Source organism: Oryzias melastigma, linkage group LG3 (assembly GCF_002922805.2).
Source record: "Oryzias melastigma strain HK-1 linkage group LG3, ASM292280v2, whole genome shotgun sequence".
In the NCBI taxonomy this organism is placed as follows: Eukaryota; Metazoa; Chordata; class Actinopteri; order Beloniformes; family Adrianichthyidae; genus Oryzias; species Oryzias melastigma.
The window spans coordinates 24,180,415-24,194,059 of record NC_050514.1 but is presented as its reverse complement, the minus strand read 5'-3'; the positions used below and the strand labels follow the sequence as shown (position 1 = coordinate 24,194,059).

General features: G+C 37.6%; 2 protein-coding genes across 8 annotated transcripts in view; both read left to right on the top strand.

Annotated features, from left to right (window-relative positions):
• The window catches only part of myo5aa (myosin VAa), a 54,360-nt gene extending 50,146 nt beyond the window's left edge, over nucleotides 1-4,214 (top strand). For all 7 annotated transcript variants that reach the window (XM_024295158.2, XM_024295157.2, XM_024295161.2 and 4 more), the window contains one exon: nucleotides 1,849-4,214. In XM_024295158.2, the coding sequence (XP_024150926.1) occupies nucleotides 1,849-2,001 (153 nt within the window). In that variant the 3' untranslated portion in view covers nucleotides 2,002-4,214. The remainder of the gene's footprint in view (nucleotides 1-1,848) is intronic.
• Nucleotides 4,215-5,523: 1,309 nt separating this feature from the next.
• gnb5b (guanine nucleotide binding protein (G protein), beta 5b) overlaps nucleotides 5,524-13,645 on the top strand; it is a 12,268-nt gene continuing 4,146 nt past the window's right edge. The window contains exons 1-9 of the mRNA XM_024294850.2: nucleotides 5,524-5,624; nucleotides 6,333-6,482; nucleotides 7,771-7,882; nucleotides 8,575-8,711; nucleotides 8,791-8,832; nucleotides 9,575-9,651; nucleotides 9,884-10,016; nucleotides 13,311-13,454; nucleotides 13,558-13,645. Of these exons, the coding sequence (XP_024150618.1) occupies nucleotides 6,357-6,482; nucleotides 7,771-7,882; nucleotides 8,575-8,711; nucleotides 8,791-8,832; nucleotides 9,575-9,651; nucleotides 9,884-10,016; nucleotides 13,311-13,454; nucleotides 13,558-13,645 (859 nt within the window). The 5' untranslated portion in view covers nucleotides 5,524-5,624; nucleotides 6,333-6,356. The remainder of the gene's footprint in view (nucleotides 5,625-6,332; nucleotides 6,483-7,770; nucleotides 7,883-8,574; nucleotides 8,712-8,790; nucleotides 8,833-9,574; nucleotides 9,652-9,883; nucleotides 10,017-13,310; nucleotides 13,455-13,557) is intronic.

Below are 13,645 nucleotides of genomic sequence, written 5' to 3'. Positions count from 1 at the left end.
CAGCTTTTAGTTTATTTTAAGATTTCATAATCTTATAAATAAAAGTTCCACCTTTATTCTCTTTATATCACTAGTTATGTGGAAAATGATTTTTAGCTCTAAAAATAGTTTTTTTTTAAGTTTTCAAAACAAAATTTAATTTTTTTTCTAATCTAATCCTTAATTAAACCAGATCAGTTCAGTATCATGCCACTGATTCCCCACTGGTGTCATCACTGAAACTTCCTTCAGTTTAAGGTGCTCATATTTTCCTAATTGACATAATTCTGGTTTAGATTTGTGAAATAAGGTTGTGCCTTCTATCATTGTGAAAGCTTATTTAAGACTACAGAACAAATAACTATAAATCTACTACTATTATACAACTACTATTATATCAGTAATCTAATTTATATTAATTCATCTACTAATGCAGAGCTCACAGATCGGTTTGTCAGACAATATTTCAATTTTTCACTGACCGGCTGGGACGTCCAAGTCATTTTTTTTTTTTTTTTTTTATTATTTTCCAGTTTCCCTTAACTTTTGAGACTAAAGTTTATCTTCAGTCTCTGTAAACATCTGCAGCTGTTTCAAACTTTATTTGGAAACTAGATTTTGTGTAGGAAGGAAGATGCTGAGTCTAGAGCTGCCAGAGGAAGACCAACGAGGAGTTTATGGATGAACGAAGCTGGCTGTTAGAGTAGAGGATGCAGAAGACCGGGCTGGACAGAGGAAGCTGATTCGCTGTGGCGATTCCTGAAGGGAAAAGCTGGGAAAATAAGTTTTTATGTAGGAACCTTTAAAATGTGATTTAGATTTTCCCTTAAGCCATAACTGTCAAAGTGGAAGCTAAGAAATCAAATGCCACCTTAAACTTCTTCTGACTTATATGGTTTGTTGGATAAATTAAAAAAAAAAAAGTCACTAGAACTAGTATTTTCTGAATATTAATCCATCGTTTGAGCAACTTTACTATCAGCATCCTCGTAACATTAGACAATATGCTGAATATTATGCATTATTATTATGGGGTGTGGGAGCAAGTGTTGCAATAAATCTATAATTAAAGTGAAGACTCCAGGTTTTGTCTACTAAATGTAACCGTATTTTTTTTCTTCTGTTTCCTCATCGACTCTTTAATGCAAAAAGTAACTTTCTATACATTTTTGTGGTGCAGCTGCTTTAAGAAAATATCGGATATGTTTATGACACGCGACCAACCAACTTGACATTCGTCAGGAATGTGTTCAATGCGGTGGGAAGAATCCAGACAATATTTCACAATTTAGATTTAATTATGACACAGGAATTTTGTGAAAAATGTTATTTAATGATCAGAACATTAAGCACTGCAACTTTATCTCATAAACGAGTTACTTTTACCCAAGCAAACTCATGGCGCTTTTCTTTTGGCAATTTAAGAAACATTTAGGTGGAAAACAAAAGTCAGACTAAACTACATGTTTGCTTTAAATAATAATTTAATATCTCCTTAATTGGTCCAAAAACGTATCGCTATATTTCACTGAATCGATATTTTCTTACACCCCTACTTGGACCACTAATGTATTTATTCAATTAAAAAAATACAAAACAATGTGTTAACATCATGTATTCAATACCAGTAGAAGTTTTTTAAAAAATACATCAAATATTAAACTATGAAAGTATTTTCGATTACATCAAAGAGTGTGTTTCCTTCTGTAAAATGTCTCTACATCTTTAACAAACAGTGTTAGAGTTTAAAATTACATAAAATAACATTTTTAATAAGAGCAAAGCCCAAAAATCAGATTTGTAACTAAAGTGAGTTTGAAAACTAGTATTTGGTGTTTTTGACTGAACCAAATCTTTTGTTTCTTTCAGACTCGCTTGCGAGACCGCTGTGAGAGCCCCCAGCTCCTCATGGATACTAAAATGATCTACCCGGTCACCTTCCCCTTCAACCCCTCCTCCCTGGCTCTGGAGACCATCCAGATCCCCACCTCCCTCAACCTGGGCTTCCTCACCCGAGTCTAACCCAAACCACCGGACCGGTCCCATCCCTGCAGCAGCCACAGTTCTCACTGCATGTCCCATGACGGGGGTAAAATGTTCCCCCTAAAAAAAAAAAAAAAACGTACGTCAATCAATAAATAAAATGTACAGATTTTACAATTAAAAATTCAGTCTTGAGGATGAATAAGGAAATGTTCAGACATGCACACACGAGATGTAGTTCTTAAACACGGGCTAGACTACATGTGTACAGTAAGAACACACATGCACAAACACACAGCTGCTGGTTCCAATCCACCCGCTTCAGTCATCGCTTGTATTAAAGCCTTCAGCATAGAGGAGCCATCCATCCACTTCTGCTCTTCACTGTCATCTGGGTCTGCCCTACCGCTCATGAGTGTGGTCTCCACCTCTCGTCTGTGTTTCCAGTAATGTTTAAAGTATTAGTCAATGTCGTGAGGTTCTCCACCGAGGATCCGCCCACTAAGACCTGAAGGAGGAGCCGCCTGTAGTCAGGCTGGATTTCTGAGTCCTGAGAGATGACATCTTTACTGTGTGAGCACAGTCATATCATCTGTACTATATATTTATACATAAATAAATCTATAGAAATATGAATAATATATTCCACGAATTTTATTTATTGCTTTTGCTTCCGTTCTGCCTTTGTCCTTTTAAGATCCCTGCAGAGTGAAGGTCAAACCTCTGAAGAGCTTTAGTTCATTCGCATCAGGATAGTATTTATCAGGACGAGTTCCTGCAGAGGATCGCCGGCTAAGCCGCGTCCTGAGCGCCGACGTTTGTGTGAAGTGTAGCGCGGGTTTTTAGTGAGGAGACGTTTGGGAACCTGCTACCACGTTTACAGCTGTGACCAGAGCCGAGAGGAAACACACGAATGCAGCCCTGTATGCACAACGCCGCTCTGCTTTTTGTCTCTTCTGGTCAGAGCCTTGAAAACTTGTTTGCCATTATCATTTTGTAAATATATTTTTTTTTACTTTATGTGTTGTAGAGCCATATGTATTACTGAGCAGACTGAATAGATGTTTTTGGCAGAAATTGCCTCTTATGTTTTCAGCTTTACAACAATTCAGCTCTGTGGGCTGACTCCTCCCACATCCAGCCTCCTCATCCTCTATTGGTTCATAGCACAACTTTAGCTACGACCAAACAAGAGATTGAGCTGAAATTCTTATCTTAAATCTGCTAAATTCATATCTATATTTAATGTTTTAATTCAAACATGCAACAACTCCAGTTTAGAAATGTGTCACAAACTTCCTGTATTTTTCTTGCATTTTATTGTCATTGGAAGCAAACATTTAAGAAAACAAAAAGAAGCTAAAGACATATCAGAAAGAAAAAGTTTTCTTCATCTCGTCTCCCATTTCTCAGCGCTTTCTTTTTGTCATCTGACTTTCTGTTTAGAGCAACAAACGGTTTGTGGTGAGAGAACAAATCTGCCGAAGTGAAGGAAACATGAATGTTCTGAAGAATTCTCATTTAGCTGCATACCATTGTAGTGGAAGCCTTATCTGATTTACTTGCTCTCTGAATGAATTCCACACATCAGCATTGTGGCATTGTTGTGTTCTGTCATTGCAGTATTGTTTTGGATGATATGTTCCCCTTTTATTTTGGCGGTGCATCCTCACGAGTTGTGCCCCCCCCTTCCCTTCAGCCTGAATGCACTTTTTTGACCCTGCAGAGGAAACGTGATAAATAATAGATGGGTTTGAGACCTAAAAATACAAACTTCACAGCTTTAGTTTTCTCTTGGTTTCCTGCTGCGTTTGTACACCGTTCTTGTAGCATGTCTTCAGCGGGACGGAAGCTTTTCTGCCATCAGTTAGATAAGATCTATGGTCAAAGGAGCAGCTCAGACTCTAGGAGGAGAAACTGCCCTAGTTTTTGAGGCAGAGGCCGCTCTACTTCCTTTAGCCTCAAATTCAAGCTTCAATATGACGTTATAAATGACCATAGTTCCTATAAGCACTCTGAATTATTGTTCCATTTTAAAAACTGAAGACACGACTCTCACACCAGCTGCTGTGCTACTGGTGTGAACACTGAAAGGAGTATTGGAAGTTTTCCTCTCTGAACCCCCATGTGTACATTTGACAAACTGGACTGTTTGTAGTTCCTGGTAGCTGTGCTTTGTGAACGTGTTCACCCCAACTTGGAATAAACTGTCAACTCTGTAAAAGTACAAATAAAAGAATCCAGCACTGTCACTCTGTCGCTCAGCTTCTGTTTGTTCAAAAATAACATTTAGAGAAAATCTACAGTTTTTGTTTTTAACAAAAAAAATATTTCTCTGTGAACTGCAATAGAAAAATAAGCAATCAAGCAACAATCGTGACTGATTTTTAGATAACCCATCCTGAAACAACTATTTGCATTTACTCTTGAGGCTAACCATAGACTGTATATAGAAAACTGGACAGAGCATGTGTGACATCACCCATAGAAAATGCCTTACCTCTGGCTCCAGAGAGATGAAGCCAACTCAGTTGCCATTTTTCAATTATACGGACATTGCCACGTTAGAGCCAGATGACAGTGATTGGTCCGAGTCGGACTGAGTTTCTATAGCAACTACAGTTGCCAATCATGAGCGAGCTTGTTAGAAGTCCACACCCCTTCTACTGAAACCAATTCTGGAGAATCTATCAATCAAATGTTCAAGGTGGGGTCCAGTAGGTTCCACATTCTTTTACTGAGGCATCTGATTGGTCAGTTTATTACTTGAACTTGCGATAAAGAAAAATTTTTTTTTTAAAAATAGGATTACCAAGACGATGTTAAGAATAAGACATCAAAGCAAGATTGATAATCCTGACAATTAGAATGACCAAGTAATGGCTGCTTAGTCCTCAATAGAAGTCTATGGGATTCTGGCTTCTTCCTGTTTGGAACACAAGGGGGAGGAGTCACTGAGTCCAGTTCCTACATGCCGTCAATGGGACCTACACAAAAAAAAAAGATCTGGTTTCCAGTTTCTAACTACATTTTTGCACACTCTTCTGAAATCAAACAATTTGAGCTTTATTAACTGTTTTCCGTAAAAAAAAAAAAATCAAGCAAACCCCCTAAAATTTGTGTTTCTGACCATAGAAATCAAACTGCATCCACTGCTAAACAATCAGGAAGTGTCATGTACTGTGCTGTAGCACTTCCATGCGACTTACTTAACCTCTCACAATATGACATTTCCTAATGTGTCTTCCAGAAGAGTTGTGTCAAATCAAACAACACTGCAGAAGGTGGAGGAGACAAACAATTGCTTTTATAAATTAATTTGCTATTAAAGTTTTTAGCAAATATAATTTCTTAATTTCTTCCTAACTTATATCTGAAAATCCAAATGCACTTCTCTATCTATTCTGTGATTCCTCTCTGTTCTGAAAGTCTCGAAGGTAAAAGTAAATCTGCAGAATTTGTAAAAATGAGCCTCTAACGCAGCAGCAAGGTGAGAGTCACACAGGTAAAAGCAAACCAAAGACGCGGCTTAAACACTTTCCTAAGAAGCTTAATGGAGACTCTGAGTCCCTCCCTGAGAATCTTCACTGCTGCAGCTCCACTCACATCTCCTGGAGAAGTTCCTGCTGCACGAAAGCAAAGAAACACAACTACTATCTGAGGTAAGTGTCAAAAAACTTTCTGAAATGTTGATGTGATGAAATTATGGAAAAGTACACATTTTGCATGTTATGGAACTTGATGGAATATAACATTTTGAAAATTGTGAAGTAGAAACAATGAGTTTATGTACAAAGCTGTTTATATTACAGTCATTTTATAAAAAAAAAAGGTAAATTGATAGTTAAAAATGATGAATATGTTTGTGTTCACACAGAGATTTTGCAGTTTTAATACAAATATATGAACTTAAATGCATTTTGATAATAATCTAATATTTGTGTAATAAACCAGACAGTTCTTGTGTCTTCCTGAGGTTTAATCTGCTTTTATTTGATCCGTTTTTTTTTTTTTTTATATATATAATGAAACTGAACAGAAAAGTTCTCATGGCTACATGTGATTAGAAAGACAATGAAAATATGTTTTGAAACTGTCAGACCCAAAATGAAGTAGCAGCTGATAGAAATTGTTTCGTAGATATGTTAGTGTGAGTTGCCATGTGTGCGCGTCCCAGAATAGCTGCTCTGCTCTGGAGCTTTCAGAAGGATCAGGCTGGACTAGATTACTGAGTACTTATCTGTTCAGCCCCCACTAACCTCAACACAAACACACACACATCAGTGCAAAGTGCAGAGACACAACCCCATCTCCACCTCATGACATGGATCTGGAGATCATCTTCACATTTCTGGGTTGCTTCTCTGCAGGAGTGTAGGTGATCCTCTGCAGCCATGTGTGACCAGACCTTCATGGCGGCCACGTTCGGCCCCTGTGACAGCTGCAGTAAAGCCAGTCCGCTGATGAACATCTACATTAAGAGCGAGGCCATCAACTACTGCTCCTTCTGTGTGGAAATGGTAATGCTCTCCGTCACCAGCAAACTGCTGCTGGAGAGGAAAAAGTCAAAGTTTGATGAATTCTAAAAAAACAACTGGGTTCAGTCACTATTAATCCTGGCAGCCCTCATTAAATGATATTTCAATTTATCCTCTATAAAAAATATATTTTGATAGATTCAATTTTATCTTTAGCTTTTACTACAAATGTGTCATTCATCGAGGCAGGTATTAAAGGTGACTTTGGACAGTTTCATACCTGAATTTATTGCTAATTAAATGCTAAATGTTTGCAGCATCCCAGTGTTAAACAGTATGGTGCAAATTATTGACATAGTACTCCATGAAGGGGTTAAACATCAGGGAAACTCACTGAAATAAATGTAAAAAACAACATTGAAAAATGTTTTTTACAAAAATGTGTTTCAGCCAATATACTGGAAAACGGGTATAAAATATATAATGTTCACTATATATATATTTCACATGTCAAGTTGTTTTCAAATCAAAGGGAGAAAAATTAAAAGAAGAAAATTAATTTTCTTAATTCAGCTCATTTAATAATTTATTTTTAACAAATTATGACGATTCTTTTTTTAAATTTTGTTTTGAGAAGCTGAAGGTCTGCAGCAGATGTGCCTAATGTGTTTATCATCCATGCGGCAGAAGAGATTTACTACACTGATTGATGCTTAAACAACATCTGTTGGTGGAGGAAGTGTGATAATGTGGGTCAGTACCTCACTTTATGGGGAAAAAATGTCAATTTTTTTATTAAGTTTGCAAAATGTTAGAAATATATGTGTGCATATATATATATATATATATATATAAACGGATTCATACAAATAAAAATATGTTTTCTAAGATTTTTTTAATAATTTCATAAAAAATAAGAAATTATTCAGTATTAATACTAAAATAAAAAGAAAAGAAAAGAAAAAAAGCTTAAAATCATAATTTAAAATACAATTAAAAATGTAAAATGGATTGTTTTCTTCTGTCTTTTTTATATTTTTAATAAAACTGAGTTAAATATAAAGTATTTTTTTATGTTACCTCAGCTTGATTTAAGTACTTTTAAAAATGCTGCCAAGTCATAGACTTTTTAGGAAACAAACATCCAGGAGGAGAAAGGAGGAGGAGGGGGGAGGGAGGAGGGGGAAGTGGGAGGGGCTGAGGATACCCGCGCGAGCGCAGCAGCATCCCTGTCGCTCCTGGACCTCCTCGACCGTCCACTCCCCTTTTCTCCTCACTGTTCCTTCCTTTTTAGTTCTTCTTTTTAAACTGTTGGTATTTCTCCTGGAAGATGGCCTGTCAGGGGCTCCAGAAGGGAGAGACGCTGCAGTCCCTGAAGAAGGAGAGCGACAGTCTGAAGAAGAAGCTGGAGGAGGAGCGGGGCAAGCTGAACGACGTGGAGCGTGAGTGGACCACGCACACCACAGAAACACGCACAGCTAAACAAACAACCTCATACTACTATTTTTATCACTATTTTTATTACTAACACTATTTGTGTTATTTTGAAACCTCTTGTGCCTTTGTTTTTCCAAAATAAAAGTTTTGTTTTTGTTATTTTTAATTATAGCTGTGAAAAATATTTCAAAATTATTATTTTTCAATGTTAACAAGACACTTGTATATCTTTTTATGCCTTTTTCAACACATGAAAGTTTGAAATACTTGAAAAAAACAACTAAAACAATTAATAAATGATAATGGCGATTTGAAAAAAAAAAACATTAATTATTTAAATAAAAACTATAATAAGAGGTAAATAACTAAACTCTGCAATCTGTACCAGAGTTAACATTTTCAGAAAGCAAAGCATTCTATTCTTCTTTTGGAAAAATGTGCATAATGTTGCAGAAAACAATGCAGACTTTAGATTGAGAATTTTTTAAAAAATAGAGAGAGAAATATCTGTAAATAGGCCACAAAATACAATTTATCAATGCACTATTTATTTATTTATTTATTTTTTTCATTTTTTATAATGTACTTTATAAATTCTGCTTTTTGTTTTAAAGTACCCTCAGGAGCAATGTTGAGGTTCTGGGTTCAGGTGAGGTAAACCGAAGAGCTCTCAAAGTGACGGACTGTGTTTGCTCAGTACACCAGGTGGCTGAGAAGGTGGAGGTGCTGTCTTCTCTGTCCATAAAGACCAGACGGGTGCTGAAAGGTCACGGGAACAAGGTGCTGTGCGTGGACTGGTGCAAAGACAAACGGCGCCTGGTCAGCTCCTCACAGGTGAGCTGAAAGGGCTTTTATGAACTCAACTGCTTTATTTTTTAATCTCATGGCTAATACTGTTTTATGATTTATTTAGGATGGAAAAGTTATAGTTTGGGATGCTTTTACTCTGAATAAGGTGAGTAAAAGCTGTTTTTTTTCATAGTAACTGTACAGTCAAGGTTTTTATTTAGAAAATAAATAGAGAAATTCCCATAATGTCAAGACAAAATTTGATTTTCTTTTAAAAAATTTAGCTTTTTGTAATTTTTGTAATAAAATGCTCAAAAGTACTTTTAATAATGTGAATGTTTTTTTAACAAATTAAGTTACTGAATTTTAGCTAAAATATGCGTCAAATATTTTTTTCTGTGGTTTTAGTGTTTTAAAATCCTTCCAACAAACCCCTCCTCAATTATATATATAAGAAAAATGAAAAAGTTTTCCATTTGAAAAAAAAAAAATTTATTAATTTACAAGCTTTATTTACTAATGCAGTGGAGTCTAAACCATAAGTTTTAGAAGGATTTACCTTTTCTAATGGATCCTCCTCACAGTTTTAGTACAAGATTTTGTACAAAAATTCGTGCAACCTTAAAAAAAAGCAGAAAAAGCTGTTACAAATCATAAGCCGAGACCGTGTGAAGTGCACGTTTTAATCAAACTAAAAGGTGTCCCAACAAACCATTAAGAGGGACTTTAGGCCAGAGAGAAGATAATCCCACATTAAAGTAATTTGACTATTAATATTTAATATCTTAATAATTAGGTGTTCAAAAATGTATTTGCAGAGATTTTTGCATAACGAGTTTCATACGACTGAGTTTAAGGAGCAGACCTTCAGCTTTAATTTCATGCATGTCCTGTTTGGTATTCTGCAGGAGCACGGGGTGACCCTGCCGTGCACATGGGTGATGGCTTGTGCGTACGCTCCTTCAGGCTGCGCTGTGGCATGTGGGTGAGTTCAGACCACTTTGTTCATCTAGTGGAGGAAACATTCATCCCTACTGTCTGAAGGGTTGCTAAATGTTTAAATAAAGTCAAGTTTGGAAAGTAGACAAACATGTTGTGTTATTTTTAACATTTGGTTACTAATAGAGCAAAACTGGGGCAGTTCTGGTTGGAATAACCTCACAAACTGCCCTCATTTACCATGATTTTGTTTTGTTTGTTTGTTTCTTCTGCAAAAGCGGCTTGGATAACAAATGTTCGGTGGTCCCGCTGTCACTGGACAAAAACGAGAACTTGGCTGCAAAGAAGAAGTCCGTGGCCATGCATACTAACTACGTGTCAGGATGCACCTTTACCAACTCTGACATGCAGGTGAGGAAACCTTCGTTTCCCCCGAACATAAGGGGAACGGTGTAGACAGAAATTAAAAAAGTATAAATGTATCGGACACAAAATGATTTTATCGAAGATGTGATTAGCAATATTTGTTGTTCGAGGAATCTTTGTGTTTCTAAATATGTTTTTTTTTTAAGTGAACCAACATAATTTCTTTTTGATTTTCCTGTCCTGCACATTTGTGTCCTTTAAGTGCACTAGAAGTCCTGCACGTCGGGGCTTTTATTTTGCTGTTTGCTCCGCTTCAGGCGGAAAGAGCGGTGTCAGGGGACCGAGTGAAAGGGAGAACATGAAGGAAAGGGTGGCCTAATATATTTAGCCTAAATAATTTACTGCCCTCCGGTGGTTTACGAAGCAAAAAGAAGCAGCAAAGAGGCGAGAAGGAAGTAGAGGAGGATGGGAAAGAGGAAGAGTCTAAGTGTTGGCGGGGGGGGGCTATGATCGTGTGTCCTGGGAATATTAATAGACGTGGAGTGGTTTTTATCTTGTGGAGAGTGGAGCGCTCTGACCCTGAGGGCAGAACATTTACCACCCAAATACACATCCAGACCTTCTTCTGTACAAACTTCCCTCCATATCATCACACAACCTAACCTTTTCTGTCTTTGAGCGCAGAAGTGCAAATTCTGACTTTTTCATTATTCTAGTGGCATAATCTTAAATGCTGGAGCACCGGAGATTGCATTTATATGTAAAGTGAATTTTGCAGGAAGTGTAGTGGCCTTAACACCTGTTATCTGTTTTTCCTATCAAATTTTCTGACATTTAAGCATTTTGTTTGTTTGTATGCAGATAAAGTGGGTTTCCTCTGATTTAGGACACCCATAACTTCACTTTGTTCCTTTTTTTTTATTGTCTAACTTCCCATTTCATGCGTCATCAATTATGTGGATCCTTCTCTTTCCTACCGTCAAACAAAAACGCACACCCTGTGTTGTTTTGTGAAAAAACAAACAATTCTATTGACGAAAGATCACATGAAAAAAAGGAGAACAGGGTTTTACATTTATGTAACTGAATACTTGCTGAACCTGAGCATAATTTGGAGCACACCAAAATGTCAGCGCTGCTTTGGATGGTTTCAATTCTCAGTTTTGAGTTTGTAAATGTGAGAATTGAAAGCTAAGCCTAAAACACCACCTCAAACAGTGAGCATTTGGAGGTAAAGCCGCACTCCAGTCATCTTTTGATCTATTTTAAAAGCAATCTCAGTGGTCTGTAAGTTAGGATTATGTTTTTTTAGCCATTTTTTAGTCGTTTTCTTGGACATTGTTTCTGTAGAGCAGCAGGAGTTCATCAGAAATTCACCAGAATTTTGTGGGCCGAACTGTGTGCATGGAGTAAGCCCACCCCCACTTCCCATCACCCCTCTGTTTACATTAGCCTACAGCCTCTTATAAACTGAACTGGTGCAACAAAAATGGTGAGTAATTTTGGAGCTATCCAGCCGTACAGTTAATAACCCAGATATCAGCTTGGATGAACTCGGATCTAGTCATTTACAAGTGAATGGAGCGGATCAGGGAATTCGTGGCACTCGAAAAGGATTGTTTTTACGGAGAAATTACAGTCTTTTTTCCAATGTCATAAGAACAAGGTAAAAACACAATTTTCTTTGAAGTGGGTCTTTAAAAATAACCTTTTATTTCATCCTGTTTCCTCAGATGATCATGTAAAGCTGATTTAATGATTGTTTGGATTGTGTACATCCTGTCTTTTAAAGAAACAAACTTTTAAGATAGCTTTTTTCACTAGAAATACTTAAACCAAGTGAGTTAATCCCATTTCTAAAACAAATTCCATCAAACAGGGTTTCTGGTTGGCTTCGTCACAAAAAAAATGTCCACAACTTCCTCTCGTCTTTCCTGTGTGTGTGTGTGTCATACTTGTGGATTGAGGTCACATGACCTCTTTAAACAGTTTTATGATCGGAAGTTCTTCTTGTTTGAGGGTCACTGTGACAGTTTGAGTGGATTCTGACAATAGGGTGTTTAAGTACATTTTAATTGAGTTTTTTTAGAGAGAAAAACAATTACTTTTAATCTTTTAATCAACGACACAAGCAAAACAAAATGAAAAGCTTGACTATTAGATTTATATTCTGATTTTGTTTCTTAGTCACCCATTGTTTTTTTTTTAATATACTTTTTTCTCTCTAAAAAATGGAAACAACACAATCTTTGCAACGCTCCAGATGTGTTTTTCCTTGTTGTGTTGCTCTTCCAGGGGTTGCACTGCGGTGTAGTGGTTAGCACCCCAAGAGGGGAGTTTAGAGAGAAAAGAAGACGGTAACAGAGGGTAGTAACATCATTAAACAACCAGGTATAAATAGCAAACCGGAATGGGCGGGGCCTGTCTACACACACTCAGTAGTTACAAACATACTTGTTGGCTAAAATAGTTTTCACATTTAAATTAGTCAAAATGTGAACAATACAACTACAGTTCACACACGCTTAATCATATAAACCCACACATGTAGAGCCTTTCATTCTGTCACTCATACTATTAGTGCAAAGGTGAGCTGACACCTGTGCTCAGGTGAGTGTTTATGTTGCAGCACCCAGGATCCCCCTAAACCCGCCATGGGGCTGCAGGGGGGAGTCCGCCCGCCGGGCAATCCCGCCAAACACCCAGGCCAGAAAAGCCACGCCCCCAAGCACCTCCCCTGTGGGAGCACTGGTCAAGCGTTGCGGTCCCCACCGATTGTCTCAGTAGAGACCACAACACGCCAGACCCCCTAGGCCCCGTATCTTTAGGGATCCCCGCTCCCCACGGAAAGCCCCCCGCAGGTCCTTTCTGTGTAAAGTTTGCATGTTTTCAACGTGCATGTGTGGGTTTTCTCTGGAAACTCCCTGAGTCCAAAAAAACAAACATGCGTCAGAGGTCAATTTGTGACAGTAAATTATCCCTTAGGTGTGCGTGTGTGTGTGGCCCTGCCAGCTGTCCAGAGTCACTTGACCTTCACCCAACAGTGGCTAGGATAGGCTCCAGCATCTCTGTGACCTCAAAAGAGATTACACAGGTTATGAAAAATGATGAATAGAGTTGTTGCATCTCCATGTCAAAAAGCCATATATATATATATATATATATATATATATATATATATATATATATATATATATATATATAGTATTAGATCAAATTAGATCAAACTCCTAAAACATTTTACAGAAATAAACCAAAATAACAATCTAAGTTTAGAGTGTTCACTCAAGACCATCTGTATTCTGACTTACGGAAAGCCTTTCTGTCCATCCATGCTAGCTCCTGACCTCCAGTGGTGACGGCACATGCGCCCTGTGGGACGTGGAAAGCGGGCAGCTGCTGCAGAGTTTCCATGGTCACACCGCCGATGTGCTGTCCTTGGACCTCGCTCCATCAGAAACTGGAAACACGTTTGTCTCTGGGGTGAGAACTTTATATATTTTTAGAAAACCTGTTGCTGCTTGTGCTTGGATCTCTTCCGGTTGTGTGCTAAAATGGGATTTTGTGCTTGTATTTGTGCTATCAGGGCTGTGATATGAAGGCCAATGTGTGGGACATGCGCTCTGGACAAAACATCCAGTCTTTTGAGAGCCACGAGTCTGACATCAACTGTG